We start from the raw sequence: 21,312 nt of genomic DNA on the forward strand, positions 1-21,312 counted from the left end.
TATCTATCTCTATATCTATCTATCTATCCATTATCTATTTTCTATCTATCTCTATATCTATCTACCTATCGATCTATCTATCTATCTATCTTTCTTTCTATATCTATCTTTATATCTATCTCTATGAATCTTTCTATCTATATCTATCCATTATCTACTTTCTATCCATTATCTACTATCTATCTCTATATCTATCTATTTCTACATCTATCTTTTTATCTATATCTATCTAACTCTATATCTATATATCTATATAGCATTATACCCTATGAGGGGGTGCATTATTCCCTATGAGGGGGGCAGTATTATACCCTATGAGGGGGCAGCATTATACCCTATGAGGAGGCAGCATTATACCCTATGAGGAGGGCAGCATTATTCCCTATGAGGGGGTGCATTATACCCTATGAGGGGGTGCATTATTCCCTATGAGGGGGGCAGTATTATACCCTATGAGGGGGGCAGTATTATACCCTATGAGGGGGCAGCATTATACCCTATGAGGGGGTGCATTATTCCCTATGAGGGGGGCAGTATTATACCCTATGAGGGGGTGCATTATACCCTATGAGGGGGTGCATTATACCCTATGAGGGGGGCAGTATTATATTCTATGAGATGGCTGCATTATATTCTATGAGATGGCTGCATTATACTATGTGAGGGGGCTGCTTTATATTCTATGAGGGGGCTACCCCAACTCCTGCTACATAATTAAGACATGTACAACCTTATATTATACCCGGATATTAGCGTGTTTTACCACATAATTGGTGGTCTGGTATTTAACTCTATGCAGCTACATAGTGGGCCCCAAGAATGATTTTCTCTGGTGGGCCCAAGGTGTTCCAGTCCGACGCTGATTATGACTCTTCGTTAAACAACTGTTCAACCAGTATATATTAATCTAACGTGTATGGCGGTCTTTACACTTCATTTGAGAGTGCTGAAAGGAGTAATAGACCTTTCAGAAAAGTGTGTAACAGGTTACATCTTCATCTTTCCCAGTTTATCTGTAATAAGTTGTTTAAAATGGGTTGTTGGCCAAGGAATCTGAGATTCTGGCTGCCATAGGAAATCCTGTTCACTTTTGTTAATGATTCTAATATTTTTCAGATGTAAGAAACATACTATTAAGTTGGAAATGAAATGATTGTAGACAAATCTTTGCTCCCCTATGACTAGTTTTAGACTAGCCGTACCCAAAGAAGTTCAAGAATGTTGTAATCCATTACCATATTGCATTGGCCAAAGTATAGAAGCAAAGATCTGATCCTTTTGTCCCAGGTGAAATACTAGCTATACAACAGATTAAAGTTGCCCAAACCCTCCAATATCGGTGGGATCAGCTGACAGTTTGATGTGTAGGGTGTCTTCTTGACTCTTCCACAATAGTTGTAGGAGAAGAGAAGAATTAGCACAATGAATTACCAACGACCGAGGGTTCCTGTGTATGAGGGATCTAGGAGAACTAGCAGATGGGTCAGCCAACAACTAGGTATGGAAGCCTTAGGTCTCTGCTTTTAGCTAATGGCTCTGAACATGGTTGACTATACTGAATGTGAACGCACACTCCCGTATGACACAAGACTGGTATGATATTATTTTGTGGCTGCCATCCTGAATTATAAAAGACAAGGTAGTAAATGTATTTGATCTGAAAATGTAAATGTTACTGTAGAAAATGTCAAGTATAAACAGCAGACGTTGAAAGGCTAGTCTTGCAAATGAAAAGTTGTCAATGCATGAACAGGATGTAGACACCGACATGGGAGCTGTGGATAACACACCCTTCCCTTTTCTGGCTGAAAGTGGGAGCAGGTCAATATACTGTGTTTGCCGAATGACATAAAGCTTATAAAAACAACATTTTTGAAGTGCAAGATTATTCTGACTTCAAACTATGACTTTATAGTTGATAATATGTGTATGGTGTTAGCAGACACAACAAGGTTATTTTCCGTAAGAGGATATTGGCAGGATTTCTGCACTGCACATAGAACAGGATACACAGGAACACCCTGAGGACAAACGCGGCTGGGAGACCTGTGGCTTACTGGATTTCTGCTCTAAACATGGGACACCTTCTGCACTTTACCTCCATCTACCAGAGCTTCTCTAAGTGGTCATTCATGTCTCCAGTCTATTTTTCTTCAGAGCTACACATTCAGCTACACGAACATATTCTCAAGCTTTTCCTCCAAGTTTATTACTCTTGTACTGAATGAAAGGGAAACCACAAGGGCCTGGACTCATAGATGGCCAATAATAGGAAATACAGCATACGTATCTACAAAAATTTACTTTTTGGAAAATAAAACCAGCATCGTTATTGCCCGGTTAAAAAACAGAAGCAATTACACTGTTGTAAACGAATCCTTATACAATACAGTATATAACATATTTTTATTGTTTCTATTTTATTTTATTGATTTAATTAATCTGTAAATTAAAGTATACTGTAATATACTGTATAAATATATAACTATCTTCAACATTCAGAATGTACTGTTTTCTTTACGTTTGTTAGATAATATGTTGCTTTCAAAATTATACTCCAGCAACTATATTGCATTTGGAACCAAGGCGGAGTCATGACATCAATCTTTATGAAACCTGCACACCTCCTCCTCTCCTGCCATGTACAATACTGCATGTTACAGCAAACTGGAGGAAAATATTGTCCTCCCATAGATCTGGTGGAAAAAAGTAAAAAATACAGTCTACAAATATACAGTTGTGCTCAAAAGTTTACATACCCAGGAAGAATTTTTGCTTTCTTGGCCTATTTTCAGAGAATATGAATGATAACGCCAAAACTTTTTCTCCACTCATGGTTAGTGGTTGGGTGAAGCCATTTAATGTCAAACTACTGTGTTTTCTCTATTTAAATCATAATGACAACCCAAAACATCCAAATGACCCTGATCAAAAGATTACATACCCCATTTCTTAATACCGTGTATTGCCCCTCTAACATCAATGACAGCTTGAAGTCTTTTGTGGTAGTTGTGGATGAGGTTCTTTATTTTCTCAGATGGTAAAGCAGCCCACTCTTCTTGGCAAAAAGCCTCTAGTTCCTGTAAATTCCTGGGCAAGAACTACACGCTTCAGTTCTCCCCAGAGTGGCTCAATGATATTGAGGTCAGGAGACTGAGATGGCCAATCCAGAACTTTCACTTTGTTATGCTGTAGCCAATGACAGGTCAACTTGGCCTTGTGTTTTGGATCGTTGTCATGTTGGAACGTCCAAGTACGTCCCATGCGCAGCTTCCGGGCTGATGATTGCAAATTTGTCTCCAGTATTTGCTAATAACGTGCTGCATTCATCTTTCCTTCAACTTTGACCAAGTTTCCTGTGCCTTTGTAGCTCACTCATCCCCAAAACATCAGCAATCTACCTCCGTGCTTTACAGTAGGAACGGTGTTACTTTCATCATAGGCCTTGTTGACCTCTCTCTAAATGTAATGTTTATGGTTGTGGCCAAAAAGTTCAATTTTGGTCTCATCACTCCAAATTACCTTTTTCCAGAAGTTTTGAGACTTGTCTCTGGGCTGTTTTGCGTATAGTAGGCGAGATATTTTGTGGCATTTGCGCAATAATGGCTTTCTTTTGGCGACTCGACCATGCAACCCATTATTCTTCAAGTGCCTACTTAATGTGCATCTTGAACTACCTTTTCCTGTAGATCCATTGACAATTCTTTTGCTTTCCCCATGACTCACAGTCCAGAAACGTCAGCAGCTAGATGAAAGATGAAAAAGTCTGTATGGATCCCAGAAACTCACTCAGCTTTTATGCACACACTGATTACAAGCAAACAGGTCACAGGTGAGGATGTTACTTTTAGCAGCCATTCAAACCCATTTGTGTCAACTTCTGTGCATGTTATCAGGCCAAAATCACCAGAGTATGTGAACTTTTGATCAGGGTCATTTGGATGTTTTGGGCTGTCATTGTGATTTAAAAAGAGAAAACACAGTAGTTTGACAATTAATGGCTTCACCAAACCACTAACCATGAGTGGAGAAAAAGTTTTGGTGTCATCATATTCTCTGAAAACGGCTAAAAAAAATAAAAACAATAGATGTATTAATGATATGCAAATGGTTACAAAATGGAAATTAATTTTAAAAATATCTCCATATATTCAGTATCCAGTATGAGCAGCATGAACCGAAATCCCTGCACGCATTGGCTGCTATCAATTAAGTTATTAATGGTTGTCTGCAGAATGCTTTGCTGAGCTCAATGCACTTAGGTATACAAATTCTCAAAATCTACTGCTGGCAGTTCCCTTTGAAAATGTCAACCAATGACGTCCCAGATGTGCTCGATTTGAGACAAGTCCAGAGACACTGCAGACCAAGGCAGGATGTTGAGGCTATGCAGGCTGCTCATAAGTAGAATGAGCAACATATGGCATTGTGTTGTCATGTAGAAAAACAGCTTCTGGGACACTTTGGAGAAATGGTCATAGTACTGGAGCTACCACCAAATCAATGTAACACTTCATTAGTGTACCTGGAATGAAGACTATTGGGGTCGCACACTATAATCCCGAGAGTAGGACCGGTATGACAATTCCTCGTTAAGGCCCCTTCATGGCATTTCTCACATGGTCTCTAGACCTATCTCTGCATATCATTTTATCCAGGACAAAAGTGGGACTAATCGTTGAAGAGGATAGGCCTACATTTTTTCATTAAAGCTTCAGTTCTCCCTTTAGAGACCAAGTGGGCAATGCCATGAAGAGGCTTTCACAACGAAATGTCACAACAGTCCTACTCAAGGAATTTTGGTGTGGGCTGGCATAATGTTTAGCAGTCAGACCTCTCTAGTCTTCATTCCAGGTACACTAACTGACCGACATTACATTCATTTGGTAGCTGAATTAGTGGTACGGCGATTTCTCCAAAGTGTCAAAGGAGCTGTTTTCGACAAAACAATGTCAGTCCAATTGTTGAAGGTGCTACTATGATAAGTCTGCATGGCCTAATTGTGCTACCATGGCTTGCAGTGTCATTAAACTTGTCTCCCTTCAAGCACATCTGGGACGCCATTGGTCGGTATTAGCAAAGTGAGCTGCCAGCAGTGGATTTTGATGCTTTTTAGATAACCATTAATAACCTCACTGATAACATGCAAAGTGTTTAAGTGTGGGGATTTCCGTATGTGGCACTTATACTTGATACTGAATAAATTGAGTACCTCTGAAATTTTTGTTTCCATTTTTACATCATTTGCATGGTAGGATTTCCATAATTAGCCCTTTAATTTTTGGTGCTGCAATTTAAATGTTGAGGAGTGTATTTAGGCACTATCACGGCATGTATGATTTATGTGCACATGTAAAAAAACAAATCCCAGATAAAACAAGGATCCTTTCCCTGAGCATTGTATGTCTGGTCAAGCTGATATATTGCTTATGTTCAGTCGTAAGGGCAAAGTATGGTTAAAAAATAAAATACAGGCGACTACCTCATCGCATTTCATTCCAAGACTCCCCATGCACAAATATGAGTAAGTTTAATTTATACGCACTGTGCTGTGCCGCCTGCTCTAAATGTGTCTCTGTAATAGCCAGATAGATCTCTAAAGGCATGGTCCATGTCAGATAAAGCACACATTGTGTGTAGCTTACATAAGATACATCCACCTCATTCATTGCTCTCTGCATGCTTCCCCAGCTCCCCCTGGTAATAAATTACATCACTCTAAGCATTTAACATCCACTTTCTGATTCATACCCTGATTCCAAGGTAGTGTTTTATTCAGAGATTCAGCGTAGACTTCAATTCCAATCTCGTTCTCTATGTGAACTAATTGTCTGCGGAAATAAAAGAAAAAATACAAGAAAGAAATCTTAGTAAAGAGGGCAATCATTGGAAACAGGTCTTTTAATTTGTTTACGGTGCTGAGTGATGGACATGCTTCATTCATCTGCCCTTTGTCAGGACTCACAGGGTTTTGTCTGAACATATTCAATTTGCTGACTCAACTGTGGGCATGATGGCTCCAAAATGGTCAGTATGCGCCGTCCAGCTGGGAGGTGAAAGCGATGGACATTTGACTTCTTTGTGTCATTATGTGTATGACTTCATTTCAGAACTGGTCAGGATCTCTTGGGCATGACTAATGAACAACACATTCTTCAACACTGCCAATGTATAAATACCACAGTAAATCCTGGCGCGTGCCACAGTTAAACAAGATTTTGTGGGAGTATGGTCATGTCCCTTCTCCCTTGAAATTAGTGGGAAGATTGACACAACATTTCCCGCCCCAGGATCCTGCCTGGTAGCCGTGGACCCTCTAATTTGCAACAAATTTGGCATGGGGCTAAAATATGGAGGAAAAATTAAGTGATCCAATGTATTATTTTTACTGTTTAAACCTTACACAAGAATCTGTTTGCTGCAGGTTTCCTCCGAGGACTTAATTTCAGAGTAGTTTTTCTCGGACGCGTCCGCTCTTCGCCAGTCCTTACATTGGCTGCCCATTCATTATAGGATCCAATTCAAAGTACTTGTTCTCACCCACAAAGCTCTCCACAGTGCAGCACCCCCTTACATTTCTTCCCTCATTTCTGTCTATCGGCCTAGCCGATCGCTGCGCTCTGCAAATGACTTTCGACTAACCTCTGCACTAATCCGTACCTCCCACTCCCGACTCCAAGACTTCTCCCGTGCTGCTGCTATCCTCTGGAATGCTCTACCCCAAGAAATCAGGACTATCCACAATTTGCACAGTTTTAGGCGCTCCCTCAAAACACAATTGTTCAGAGCGGCCTATCACGTTCACTGATCAAAGTAATTCTCTGTGTAAGTGTGCTTGTGTAGCCCATTCACTATCTCCATCCATCCTTCACTCCCTCAAGATGGCTGGACCGTCATTGTAAATACACCATTGTAAATTCACCCCTGTACTCTGTATCTCCCCCACCTCATTGTAGATTGTAAGCTCTCACGAGCAGGGTTGTCTCATTTCGTCTTATTTTGCTTCAATTATTGTATTGTTAACGTTGTTACTTATGACTTGTGTTTTGAAACTGTTAAACTGTAAAGTGCTGCGGAATATGTTGGCGCTATATAAATAAAGATTATTATTATTATTATTATTGATAGCAACAGCCATTGGTAATAAAATGCAAAACTTATGGCCAATCTGTGATTCATGATAAGTAGTTAGACAAACAGGAAGCCAGGGCAGGCAGAGTTTGCTCAATATGGTAGCCATGCAGGAGGTCAGGGCAGGCAGCAGACAAGAATCAAGGTCAGGATGCAAGGCCAGTAACAGAACATAACACATACACTTTGCACATAGAACAGCCAAAGATCCTTAAGCAAAGGGCAAAATAGAAGTGTCTCTTGTAGACATGGGTTCTCGCTCTTTAACCCCTTCATGACCTAAGACGTGTAGGTAAATCATGGGTTGCGTCCCCCCCTGTGACTCATAGGTACGTCATATGTCATGTCCTTCCCTTTGCTGCGGGCTCCGGCGCTGAGCCCCATCTTTCCTGGCCCGTGACAGCTGATTTGATCAGCTGTCATGTGCCCCTAACAGCTGTGGGAGGAATCGCGATCCACACGCAACGTTTAACATGTTAAAAGCTGCTGTCCATCTCTGACAGTGGCAAAGCAGATGCGCGTCAGAGACCCCACTCATCAGCGCCCGTCACATGATCGTGGGGCACCAATGGGTGGGCATGACAGCTAAGGGTCTGCAGAAGACCCCATGTACTGCTCATTGCAGATCTCCCATGAACGCTGGTCCATGGCTAGCACTCATATAGGAGATGATTTCTGCTACACATAGCAGGGCTTCAGCTCTACTATGTGTAGCACAAGTCATTGGATGATCGCAGCTTCAAGTCTCCTAAGGAGAATACTGAAGTATAAAGTGAAAAAAAAAAAGTTTTACAAAAATATAAACATTCAAATCACCCCCTTTTGCCCCAGTCGTATTAACACAATAATAAAAAAAAACACATTTGTTTGTTCAGACAGATCAGACAGTAGAGCAGGTGGAGGCGTTGGTCTGCTCCTATCACCAAAATGTACCTTTCAGGTTATCCCTCAACTACCCTCACTAGTCTTCCCTTCTTTTGAGGTCCATGCCGTCAGACTCTACACCCCATTCTCCATGCGAGTGGCGGTGGTGTATCGTCCTCCCGGCCCCTCCCATCAGTTCCTGGATCATTTTGCCACTTGGCTTCCACATTTTCTCTCCTGTGACATCCCTACCCTCATCATGGGAGATTTCAACATCCCCATTGCTCTTCCCCTCTCCCCATCTGCTACTCACCTTTTATCTCTAACCTCCTCGTTTGGCCTTTCGCAGCTTACTAATTCTCCAACGCATGAAGACGGAAACTCCCTCGACTTGGTCTTCTCTCGGCTTTGTGCAGTGGATGATTTTGCAAACTCCCCTCTCCCGCTCTCTGACCACAATCTTCTTTCATTCTCTATCAAGAACTGCCAGGCCGCTCAGGTCACCCCCACTGTCCAGACTTATAAAAACATACAGGCCATTAACACCCAGAAACTTATGAAGAACTTGCAGTCTTCATTGGCCCCTATCTCCTCCCTCTCATGTCCTGATTCTGCATTGAAGCATTACAATGAAACACTTCAAAGTGCCCTGGATGAATTTGCACCCCCTATAAATAGAACACCACAACGCAGACGGCGACAGCCCTGGCACACGGTGCAAACACGTTTCCTGCAGCGGTGCTCCAGGTGCGCCGAACGTCTGTTGAGAAAATCCAATCTACATGAAGATTTCATCCATTTTAAGTTTATGCTTCGAACATACAACACTGTCCTTCACCTCTCCAAACAAACCTATTTCAACACCCTCATCACCTCACTGTCCAATAACCCAAAACGTCTCCTTGACACTTTTCATTCTCTACTCAATCCAAGAGTACAGGCCCCAACCACGGAGCTCCGAGCTGACGATCTGGCCAATTACTTCAAAGAAAAAATTGACCAGATTCGACAGGAAATTATCTCCCATTCACCTCATACCATGCACTGTCCTCCCTCCCCCACTGCATCTAGCTCACTCTCTGATTTTGAACCAGTCACAGAAGAAGTAAGCAGGCTCCTTGCATCTTCTCGCCCAACTACTTGCACCAGTGACCCATTTCCGCCACATCTCCTCCAGTCCCTTTCCCCTGCTGTCACCCCTCACCTAACTAAAATATTTAACCTCTCTCTCTTCTGGTATTTTTCCCTCCTCATTTAAGCATGCCATCATACATCCACTACTTAAAAAACCATCCCTCGACCAAAACTCTGCCGCTAACTATAGACCTGTCTCTAATCTTCCTTTCATCTCTAAACTCCTGGAACATCTGGTCCACTCCCGTCTTATCTGCTATCTCTCAGAAACACCAAGGTTACTTACCGGTAGCCGGTTTTTCCGGAGCCCATGACGGCACACATGAGAGAGGGGATCCGCCCAGTCAGGACAGGAACCCTACTGAAGATAAAAGGGTGGTACCTCTCCCTCGCTTCAGTTGGTTTACAGAGTATGAGAGGCCCCCCGGGTTAGTACACATGGTAAAACTATCACCACATTATATCTAACTAAAAAACACCCAAACTAAAGTGCACACCAAAGGAGTGAAAAAGGGGGGGAATATACAGGTGCCGTCATGGGCTCCGGAAAAACCGGCTACCGGTAAGTAACCTTGGTGTTTTCCCGTCTCCCATGACGGCACACATGAGAGACTTTTGTAGAATAAGACACCTTAGGGAGGGACCACCGCTTGCAGCACCCTTCTACCAAAGGTTAGGTCAGTAGAGGAAGACAGATCAAGTCGGTAGTGTTTAAAAAAGGTGGAAGGTGAGGACCAAGTAGCGGCTTTACAAATTTGCTCAATCGATACCTCAGCCTTCTCTGCCCAGGAGGTAGCCACGGCTCTGGTGGAGTGAGCCTTGATGCCTTCTGGAACCGGAGCGCCACTTGCGGAGTAGGATAACATAATGGCCTCCCTGATCCATCTGGCAATGGTACTTTTAGCTACCCCGTGCCCCTTTCTACTACCCTGAAAGGCTACAAAAAGGGACTGATCTTTCCTCCACTGACTAGTTATTGACATATATTGTATTATGGCTCTTCTTATATCTAATGTATGGAACTTTTGCTCCCCCGGGTTTCTGGGATTGTTACAGAACGACGGCAAGGAGATCTCCTGAGTCCTATGAAACTTTTGGACTACCTTGGGGAGATAGGCCGGGTCTGGTCTTAGAACCACTCGGTCATCCAAGATCTGTGTATAAGGAGGACATATAGACAGAGCTTGTAGGTCGCTGACTCTTCGGGCTGACGTTAAGGCTACCAGTAAGACCGTTTTAAGTGTAAGTAGCTTTGGTGACAGCTCTAGTAGTGGTTCGAAGGGATCTTTGGTTAAAGCCTCCAAAACTAGGTTCAGGTCCCAGGGTGGTATCTTTGGGATAATGACCGGCCTTGACCTGCCACAGGACTTAATGAACCGGGACACCCACCTATTGGCTGCTAAATTGCAGTTATATAGGGCCCCCAAAGCTGAGACTTGAACTTTGAGTGTGTTAGTGGCTAACCCCAGTTGCAGCCCCGACTGTAAGAACTCTAGGATAGGTCCCAATGGAGCTGCATCCCCTAAAGGTTCCCCCAGGAAGTCTAGGAACTTTTTCCACGTTCTACCGTAGATTTGGGATGTTATTGGTTTCCTACTTTTCAACAGGGTGGAGACTAACCCTGGAGAGAATCCCTGGCGACTCAGTAGCGCCCTCTCAAATTCCAGGCTGCTAGATGGAAGCCCTTCACCTGAGAGTGGACCACTGGTCCCTGGGAAAGCAGGTCTGGAGTCTCTGGTAGTATCCATGGATCTGTCACTGACATGAGCCTCAGAAGGGAGAACCAAGGCCTTCTCGGCCAAAAAGGAGCTATAAGAATTATTCTTGCCCGATCCTCCCTGATTTTCCTGACTACTACTGGGATCATTGTTATCGGGGGAAATGCATAGGCCAGGATGAACTTCCAGGGTATTTGTAGGGCATCTACTGCGAAGGGGTTTTCCCTTGGATTTAGCGAGCAGAACTTCCTGACCTTCCGGTTGTGTGCGGTAGCAAACAGGTCTATTTCTGGTCTGCCCCAGGCCTGAACTATTTGTTGGAAGACTCGGGAGTTTAGGGACCATTCCCCTTGTCTTAGATGCCTGCGACTCAGGAAGTCTGCTTGTATATTTTCTGCCCCCTTTATGTGCAATGCTGTGATGGATAACAGATGTTGTTCTGCTAGCTGGAAGAGTAGATCTGATATTTGCATGAGGCCCCGAGATCTCGTTCCCCCCTGATGATTGATGTAGGCTACTACTGCCTGATTGTCCGTCATGACCCGGGTGTGGCGGCCCTGAAGTAAGGGAAGGAAATGTTTCACGGCTTTTTCCACTGCCCATAGTTCTTTTACATTTGAATTCTGATCGCTTTCTAGTGAGGACCAGGTCCCCTGTATTGTATGGGATCTCAGGTGTGCTCCCCACCCTGTGGCACTCGCGTCTGTCGTAATGATGTCCTCGACTGGTTTTTGCCACGGGACACCAGCTGTTAGATTCTTTTCTACAGTCCACCAGAGCAGGGAATCTCTTACAGCCACTGAGAGACATAGTTTGCCTTCTAAATGCCCTTTTAATTGTTTCTGCGCTGACAGGACTTCCCACTGTAGTTGCCTTAAGTGGTACTGCGCCCATGTTACTGCGGGTATACATGATGTCAGTGAGCCTAAAAGGGACATTGCATTCCTCAGTGTCATATTTGGCCTTTGTATTGCTGTGCGAGCTAGGCCTCTTATCTTGGTCACTTTCCTCTCTGGTAGGAGGCAGCGTTGTTGCTCGGAGTCCAATATCAACCCTAGGAAGGATTGCTCTTTTACTGGGGTTATCCTTGACTTGGGGATGTTTACTATCCATCCTAGTCCTACTAGAGTTGCTATTACTTCCTTCACTTGAAGTGTGCAGTGGGATTCCGACCTCCCTATTACCAGAAAGTTGTCTAAGTATGGGACGATCACTATGTCCCTGGATCGCAGAAAAGACATTACTTCGGCCATCACTTTGGTGAATACCCTGGGGGCTGTAGACAGGCCAAACGGAAGGGCTGCGTATTGGTAGTGTCTCACCTGCCCCTGGATATAGAGCGCTACTCTCAAATATCTCTGATACTCCCGATGGATTGGGATGTGATAGTAGGCATCTTTTAAGTCTATCACTGCCATGAGGCAATGCTGGAACAGGATCTTTGTGGCCGTGTTGATTGACTCCATTTTGAAGGAGCAATTGTCTATCCACTGATTGAGTCTCCTCAGGTTGACAATGGTTCTCCAAGAGCCATCTGGTTTTTGTATTAAGAAGAGGGGGGAGTAGAACCCCCTTCCTTCTTCTTGCACTGGGACTTCCTGTAGGACTTGTTTTTTCACTAGTCCCAAGACTTCCGTCTCCAGGGCCAGCTGTTGCTCTTGGGCTTTCCTTCTGGGTGTTATTATGAAGGTATGCCTGGGCGGACGGATGAATTTTATTTTTGGACCCATGTACTGGGGGAGATATTTGTCCAGGTGGAAAGGAAGAGAGAAAGCCTTCCCCCTACCTCTGGCCCAATGTCATTGGGGAGATTTTTTGGAGGAAGTGGAGGGCCCTTTAAACATATAGCCCGATCCTCTTTTTTCTTTAAAGTCCCAGCTTTTTCTATCTCCCGGGGGACGACCCCTGTTAAATCTCCTCCTCCGAAAGGGCTGCTTCTTAGGTTCTCCTGGAAATCGGGGAAAGCTTTTCTTCCTATCCCCCGCATGCTCCAAAATCTCTTCTAGTTTTTTCCCGAAGAGGAATTGGCCATCGCATGGAATGGAACATAACTTGTGCTTAGAGGGTAAATCTCCGGGACATCCTTTAAGCCACAGGGCTCGTCTTGCCGCATTTGACAGGCTTGCTGCTCTAGCTGTCAATCTTGCGGAGTCTGCAGAGGAATCGGCCAGGAAAGCCGCTGCTTCGTGCACCAATGTTAGACTAGCTAGAATTTCGTCTCTAGGAACTCTATCCTTGATCTGGTCCTCTATTTGTTGCAGCCAGACCATGAGGGCACGAGCGGTACAGGTACCGGCTATTGCTGGCTTCAATCCCCCTGCTGAAGCTTCCCAGATGTGCTTCAGAAACCCATCTGCTTTCTTATCAAGCGGGTCTTTCAACACGCCAGAATCTTCTAATGGTAGGGATACCTTTTTTGAGGATCTGGCTACAGCCCCATCAATTTTTGGGACTTTTTCCCAGGTTTCTGAGTCCTTCTGGTCAAAGGGGTACCTCCTCTTTGATGTGGAAGGTAAGCCCCCTGACCGCTCTGTCTTTTTCCATTCCCTGTCAATTAGCGCTTTTATTTTATCATTTACAGGGAAGGTACGCTTTCGCTTTTCCTCCAGTCCTCCAAACATTACATCCTCTAATGATTTGGGAGTTTTTTCTTCTTTAAGGCCCATTGTAGCTCTAATGGCCTTGACCAGTTTTTCTACGTCCTCCGTTGGGAAACATGGACGGCCGCCTATATCGCTGTCTGAGGAGGATTCTGAGGACTGCGTAGAGGAAGAGGAGGTGGAGGGGGACAAAGATCTATCCCGCCCCTTCTGCTTTGGCGAGGCCTCTGATTCGGAGCTCCTTCTACGGTTTCTTTTCTTTTTAAGGGCTGCCTTTAGGGAACCTTTCACCTCCTGATGTATTAACTCCTTCAGACTAGTCACCAAATCAGGGGTCTCCTCCTGTATAGTCCTGTTAATACAGTCAGCGCAGAGATCTTTCTGCCACTGATCTGCCAGCGGGTTTTTACATAGGGCGCATTCTCTATTTTTGGTTTTGCTGCTGGCCTTCCTCGCCCCCTAGTGATCAAACAGAGAAAATGGAACCCCATTACCATAAGGGTGACATTCACGTAGATCACTCACCACCGCTGTCAATCAGGGGTACCGATCTCGGAGGCTCCTCAGATGCACTCGTGACGTTTCTCCTGGACGTCCCAGAGTCATGCCGATTGCGCTTATGACTGCCGCTCCCACCACTTGAGCGACTGCTCCTGGTATGTTGGTGGCTCGGCCTGGCATCTGGCGAGAGGTCTTGCTGCTGACGCTGCTGCTGTCGCTGCTGCTGACGCTGCTCGTCTTGCCCCACTTCCATTCTGAAGCCTTGGGCATGAGTGCGTCTTCTGTGGTCATCCCCCTTATGTAAGGGGGATCCACTGCACTCTCCGCCTCCTCCGGTTACCCCCACAGCCCCTCCCCCCCTGCCATACCGCCGGGATCTCTCTCCACCGATCGGCGTTCTTCACCATGGGCGCCGCCATCTTGAATTGTCGGCGCCGCCTCCGACGTCACGCGGGCACGCCCCTTCCCCAGCGTGCCCTGCGCGTGACGTCAGAGGAGCGCGACCCGGAAGCGGCCGCTCCCTCAACGCTCCAGCGTAGGGAATCACCGGCAGAGGGGGAGAGGGCGGCGCGGCAGCCACGGCAGAGCCCCAGGACCCCCGCCGTGCTGTTCCTGCGCCCGCTCGGACGCTGAGCCCCGGAGGACCCGCGGACGGCGCTTCCTCCATCCCGACGCCCAGCGCTCAGGAGCCCAGCCTGATCTTCTACGCCGGCACGGGAGAGGGGCAGGTAAGTGTGACCTGCTGTCTTCAGCACGGGTCCCTGTCAGGACAGGAAACCCAACTGAAGCGAGGGAGAGGTACCGCCCTTTTATCTTCAGTAGGGTTCCTGTCCTGACTGGGCGGATCCCCTCTCTCATGTGTGCCGTCATGGGAGACGGGAAAAACTCTGTTCTCGACCCTCTCCAATCCGGTTTCTGCTCTTTACACTCCACTGAAACTGCCCTCACTAAAGTCTCTAATGATCTGCTAACAGCTAAATCAAATGGTCATTACTCCATGCTAATTCTCTTGGATCTCTCTGCAGCATTCGACACTGTGGATCATCAGCTCCTCCTCACTATGCTCCGTTCCATTGGCCTCAAGGACACCGTTCTCTCCTGGTTCTCCTCCTATCTCTCCGACCGCTCCTTTACTGTATCTTTTGCCGGTTCCTCTTCCTCTCACCTTCCCCTTACTGTTGGGGTCCCCCAAGGATCAGTTCTAGGCCCCCTCGTCTTCTCCTTGTACACTGCCCCTATTGGTCAAACAATCAGTAGATCTGGTTTCCAGTACCATCTCTATGCTGATGACACCCAATTATACGCTTCTCCTGACATCACGCCAGCCTTTCTAGAAAACACCGGCGATTGTCTAAACGCGGTGTCTAACATCATGTCCTCACTATATCTGAAACTGAACCTGTCAAAGACTGAACTCCTGGTGTTTCCTCCCTCTACTAATGTACCTATACCCGACATTGCTATTTCTGTGTGTGGTTCCACTATTACTCCCCAGCAACAGACCCGCTGTCTTGGGGTCATACTTGATTCCGAGCTTTCCTTTGCCCCCCACATTCGATCAGTGGCTCGCTCTTGTCATCTGCACCTCAAAAACATTCTAGAATTCGACCTTTTCTTACTTTTGACTCTGCAAAAACTCTTACTGTTTCTCTTATTCATTCTCGTCTGGACTATTGTAACTCTCTAATCGGTCTCCCTCTTACCAAACTCTCCCCTCTCCAATCTGTCTTGAATGCTGCAGCCAGGATCATATTCCTCACCAATCGTTACACCGATGCCTCTACCTTGTGCCAGTCATTACACTGGCTACCCATCCACTCCAGAATTCAGTATAAACTTATTACCCTCACCCACAAAGCCCTCCATGGCTCAGCACCACCCTACATCTCCTCCCTTGTTTCAGTATACCACCCTACCCGCGCCCTCCGTTCTGCTGATGACCTGAGGTTAGCATCCTCAATAGTCAGAACCTCCCATTCCCGTCTCCAAGACTTTACACGTGCCGCGCCAATTCTTTGGAATGTACTTCCCAGGTCAATACGATTAGTCCCCAATCCCCAAAATTTTAAGCGTGCCCTGAAAACGCATTTATTCAGACTGGCCTATCGCCTCAACACATTAACCTAATCTATCCCTGTGTGGCACAGCCAAAAGTTTTACCATAACCAGATTTCCCGCATCATGGTCCCACATGCTTTATGCATCCATTAGCCCTCTGTGTCTGTACTGTTACACACTTAACATTATGGCTGGTCCATACAATCAGGGCAACTGTTACCACCCACCTTTCATGTCTACCTCTTTCCTCATAGACTGTAAGCTTGCGAGCAGGGCCCTCTTTCCTCTTGGTATTTGTTATAATCTACTGTATCTATTGTCAGTACAAATCCCCTCTGAAATGTAAAGTGCTGCGGAATATGTCGGCGCTATAAAAATAAAATTTATTATTATTATTATTTGTTTTCTTACAAACTGTTTTGATATCTGTGTACTTGTACTACCTGTGGAATCATAATGGCAGGTCAGTTTTAGCATGAAGTGAACATGTTAAATAAAATCCCCAAAAACACAATTGTGGAATTGCACTTTTTTTTACAATTTCATCCCACTTGGATTTTTTTTCCGTACATGATATGGTAACATCAATGGTGTTGTTGAAAAGTACAACTCATCCCACAAAAAAACAAGCCTTCACAAGGCCATTTTGACAGAAAAATAAAAATGTTATGGCACTCGCAAGAAAGGAAGCAAAAAACAAAAAAGCAAAGTTGTGAAGGGATTAAAACACTGAAAACCAGCGCATGTAAATACTAGTGGTAGCACGAGAAATCTTAACAGAAAAGGAATGCTGGCATCCATGGGACCATCTTGGGAGAGCAGGGAGGTGGACAGTGGTGAAGGACCATCCTGGGAGAGCAGAGAGGTGGACAGTGGTGAAGGACCATCCTGGGAGAGCAGAGAGGTGGACAGTGGTGACGGACAGGGGACCAACAATAAGGGATCATAACAGGACGGAACCAACTACTAGAACAAAGGGTTCATTTGTTTATTTTGTTTTGCCCCATCATTTGTTTTCTATATATCCTCCCAATGTTTTATTAACCAATTACTTTACCAAATTACATTATGGTCCCTAGACGTATCTTAAAAAAATAGGATGTTATTATTGCGGTTACCTATATGTAATACCATGTACATACAAATTAATGTTGCTTCCAGTTGCTCTCATCCAGACATCCTTTTTTCTCACAAATGAGAAAAACAGATGAGTATTTTGATCCATGATTGGTCAGAGTGTCATCAGTTTTTCTAATACATGGAGAAAAAAAAAGTTTATTTATCTTTTTCTATGCGACAGTGCGGGAAAATCGGACCACACTCGGATAATCATGTGATTTTTTTCATGGGCCCATAGACTTGCAATGCCAATTCTGATTCCACACTTGTGTCAAAATCGAACAAGTGTAAGCAATTTTGAAAAGACCACGTTTCAAAATCACGGACATGTGAATGGTCCCATAGACTATCACAATACAAATAGAGAGTCGGCTCACCACATCAGAAGTCCAGCGCACGGAAGCCTGCAGTGTCGCAGGGAATTTCAAGAGGAAAGAGAAAATCCAGCGTCTGAATCTTCCATAAAAATACGGTAAACACTTTATTGTATATGATTAAAATCCACAGTGAATGTAAAGTCGCAATCACATACGTGTGCACATGCTGTTATAACCCCACGTATGTGATTGACACTATACATTCCCTATGGATTTTAATCATATACAATAAAGTGTTTATTTTTATGGAAGATTCATTCAGACACTGGATTTTCTCTCTTTCCTTCATAGACTATCACAGGTACGAGAGCCATCAGTGAAAAACAAGGATAGCACTCATACGAGAAAAAAACAAACATCTGAATGAGGCCTATGGGCATGTGCAGACGATCAGTAAACGCTGCGGGTTGGATGCTGTGTATTTATGCAGCGTCCAGCTGTAACACCGCGTTCCTCAACTCCAGTCCTCAAGAGCCACCAACAGGTCAGGTTTTAAGGATTTCTTTAGTATCGCCCAGGTGGTGGAACTATTGCCTGTGCAGGTGAGCAGATCTCACCTGTGCAATTTTCAGGGAAATCCTGAAAAAAAAGACCTGTTGGTGGCTCTTGAGGACTGGAGCTGGGGAACACTGTGTTACAGCATAGTGGATGGGGTTTCAAGAAATCCCATGCCCACTATGTGTCCACAGACGCCCATGGCTTACCTGTGGAGATGGACACGCGGCGCGTCTCTCCAGATCCCAGCACGTCAATTTCTCTTGCGGAGACGCGAGTCTCCGTAAGAGAAATTCCACCCATACAATGTATTGGATTGAATGAATTTTCACGGCTCAGTGAACACATGCAGATTCACCTGTATTTAATAGACGGCAGCACTTTGGACGCAGCCAACATGTGCTGCGTCCAAAGTTCTGCTAGTTCCGGATCGTCTGCACATACCCTTACTCAGATAAGCCTGACTACACTGAAAAAACAAAACCTCATCTACCCATTCCTCTTGTCATAATTACAAGTGTCCAGTGCTTTGACATTGGTTCTAATGACTGAATGGGAACATACACCCTAGGAATGTGCAACCAATTTGGTGAGACAACCTATTCAATAAGTCATTGTTAAACTGTACAGGAAGGTAGGAAGTCAGCTCCCGTAAACGAATACCTGATACGTTAAACAGTAGATTATTGCATGTTCCAAATCCAACGCTGCACTGCGCTCCATACTTGGTGAGGACTGCAAGTATTAGACATGCTCATTGCTGTATTCAGAATATGCACACTGGCTTGGCCAACCTGACATATGTGGAGGAAATCTGATTTCTGCCAAACAGCCGTAACTCATTATTTTGCATGCTCCCAAAGGTTAATGTGCACTGAGTGCATGGTTGGCGATACAAAGAGCAGGGATCCATGTTTATGCATAGAAGTTAATTGGAGCATTTGGATGACAAAAGATTATGAAAACATGGCAGACGGAAGCTAGACAGTGATGATGAATGAAAGAATGTAATTTACTACCCATAGAGTTTAGTAGAGCCAAGAAATCCTATGCTTGTTGGCAGTTTCAGAAACTTTCCTACCAAGACACATTGTTTCATTTTACAATGTCAGTACAAAATCAGACTTCTTTTTTTAAAATCTTTATCGAAAAATTTAGGTTACACCATTATATTCTTAGACAAAGGTTTGTCTCTTTATTATTATTACATAATACAGATATATTGTATTCTAGCTCCCATTGCATGTATCCAAGAGATGCTAAGAAGCTAAGTCCTCGTGCATATACACTGCTCAAAAAAATAAAGGGAACATTAAAATACCACATCCTAGATATCACTGAATGAAATATTCCCGTTGCAAATCTTTATTCATTACATAGTGGAATGCGTTGGGAATAAAACAGAAACATGATCAATGTAGATCAAAATTAATATCCCATGCAGGTCTGGATTTGGAATGATACTCAAAATCAAAGTGGAAAATCAAATTCAGTGGAAATGATCAAGACAAGGAAATGATGCTCAGTAGTGTGTGTGGCCTCCACGCGCCTGTATGACCTCCCTCAAATGCCTGGGCATACTCCTGATGAGGCAGCGAATGTTCTCCTGAGGGATCTCCTCCCAGACCTTGATTAAAGCATCAGTCAACTCCTGGACAGTCTGTGGTGCAACGTGGCATTGGTGGATGGAACGAGACATGAAGCCCCAGATGTGCTCGACTGAATTAAGGTCTGGATAACGGGCAGGTCAGTCCACAGCATCAATGCCTTCATCATGCAGGAAAGAGGAGATTTCTCAACGCATTCCACTATGTAATGAATAAAGATTTGCAACTGGAGTATTTAATTCAGTGATATCTAGGGATGTGGCATTTTAGCGTTCCCTTTATTTTTTTGAGCAGTGTTTATTCTTCAAGTTGTACAGAGCCATACTACTAACATTTATACATCTCTATTGCACGTGTAGGGCTTGTTCACATGTTTAGTTTTTTTTTGCAATTTAAAAATGCAGTCTTTTACAATACAGCAAAGTTAATGAGATTTCTGAAATCTCATGGACATCTTGCTTATTTTCTTTCTTGCAGATTTGAAGCAGTTTCAACCCCCGCAGCATGTCAATTTTTTCAGTGTTTTTGCTGCATTTTTGATCCAATAAAACTGTCAAAAATGCGCTTTTCTCCTGCCCAGAGACACTTTGTTGCTATCTCCACAAGCTGGAAACCCTTTTAGATGTTTGGAGGTGGATCCATGGCATCATGCATTAATAATGCATTGCACGCTCCCAGCAACATTCCTCTACCTCTTCCTGTCAAGTGACATAAAAATGAGGCAATTAGTGACTGATTCACCCTATTTTATGTTCACTGTTCCCCCCCTGACATGCTCCCTGAGGAAGTAGGATGACGCTCGGGTCCAAATTCTCACTTTCTGCTATTCAGGCAAGTGTATTAGGGGCATCTTCTATAACTAAAGTATAAGTCTATAGGCTGTCATTTTGCACACTTTTGCTATAAATACTGTATACAGGGGCGACCAAAAGTTTTGTATTAATTTTAATAGTGTGATTACGTCTGTCTGATGGTTCTGATGCCATTTTCCTAGTGATGAATTGAAAGTTCATGAAGTTGTCATCCTACAAGACCGTAAAATTAACCAAAAGGCTTTAGAATATAGGTATTGTCATTTAATTAAAGAAAACTGACTGCCAAAAGATTGCATCTACTATTTATTGATCACAACATAGTGAGTAATTAATTGTTTACCATGCCATAACTATTTTGTAGCATAACATCTTGCTTTAATTGCTGAACCACACCGACGGGTCATTAAAGCCACTGGGGTATTCAAGACATCCTGAGGGATCTTGATCCATTCCATTTGAAAATCTGCACACAATTCATCTTTATTGCTATGGGTACGGGCCCCAACTGGTTGCCCTAATTCATCCCAAAGGTGCTCTATAAGGTTTAAATCAGGTGATTGGCGTGGCCATTGTAACATGCAAACATTTTTTTTTGCTAACCAATTTTTTTACTAAATTGGATGTGTGCTTAGGATCGTTGTCTTGCTGGAATTTACAGCCCCTGCCAACTGGTGATAAATTTGGTTTTGTCTTTGCCAAGTTTTAACCGAAAATCACAGAAACCAAAAAAAAAATTATAGGCAAATTTCAACTACCCGTGACAAAATATTCAAAACATTTGGCCCAGCAAATGTTGAAAACTAACACATAAAAGTATAAAGCAATGTCAAACAATTGTCATCCTTATAGCTGACAACCATTTGCTTCCAATTCACTAAAATCACCAGAAAAAT

The 21,312-nt window shown here is 44.0% G+C and overlaps 1 protein-coding gene across 6 annotated transcripts in view; it reads right to left on the bottom strand.

Moving 5' to 3' along the window:
* The window catches only part of WDPCP (WD repeat containing planar cell polarity effector), a 421,800-nt gene that overhangs the window by 10,548 nt on the left and 389,940 nt on the right, over nucleotides 1–21,312 (bottom strand). For 5 of the 6 annotated variants that reach the window (XM_073554051.1, XM_073554052.1, XM_073554050.1 and 2 more), the window contains one exon: nucleotides 5,752–5,831. In XM_073554051.1, the coding sequence (XP_073410152.1) occupies nucleotides 5,752–5,831 (80 nt within the window). Of the gene's footprint in view, nucleotides 1–2,436; nucleotides 2,697–5,751; nucleotides 5,832–21,312 lie in introns of those variants that run through there. The other variant, XM_073554053.1, reaches the window with a different exon arrangement.

The sequence above is a fragment of the Dendrobates tinctorius genome, unplaced genomic scaffold, assembly GCF_039654945.1.
Source record: "Dendrobates tinctorius isolate UK_male_01 unplaced genomic scaffold, ASM3965494v1 ptg000205l, whole genome shotgun sequence".
Taxonomy (NCBI): Eukaryota; Metazoa; Chordata; class Amphibia; order Anura; family Dendrobatidae; genus Dendrobates; species Dendrobates tinctorius.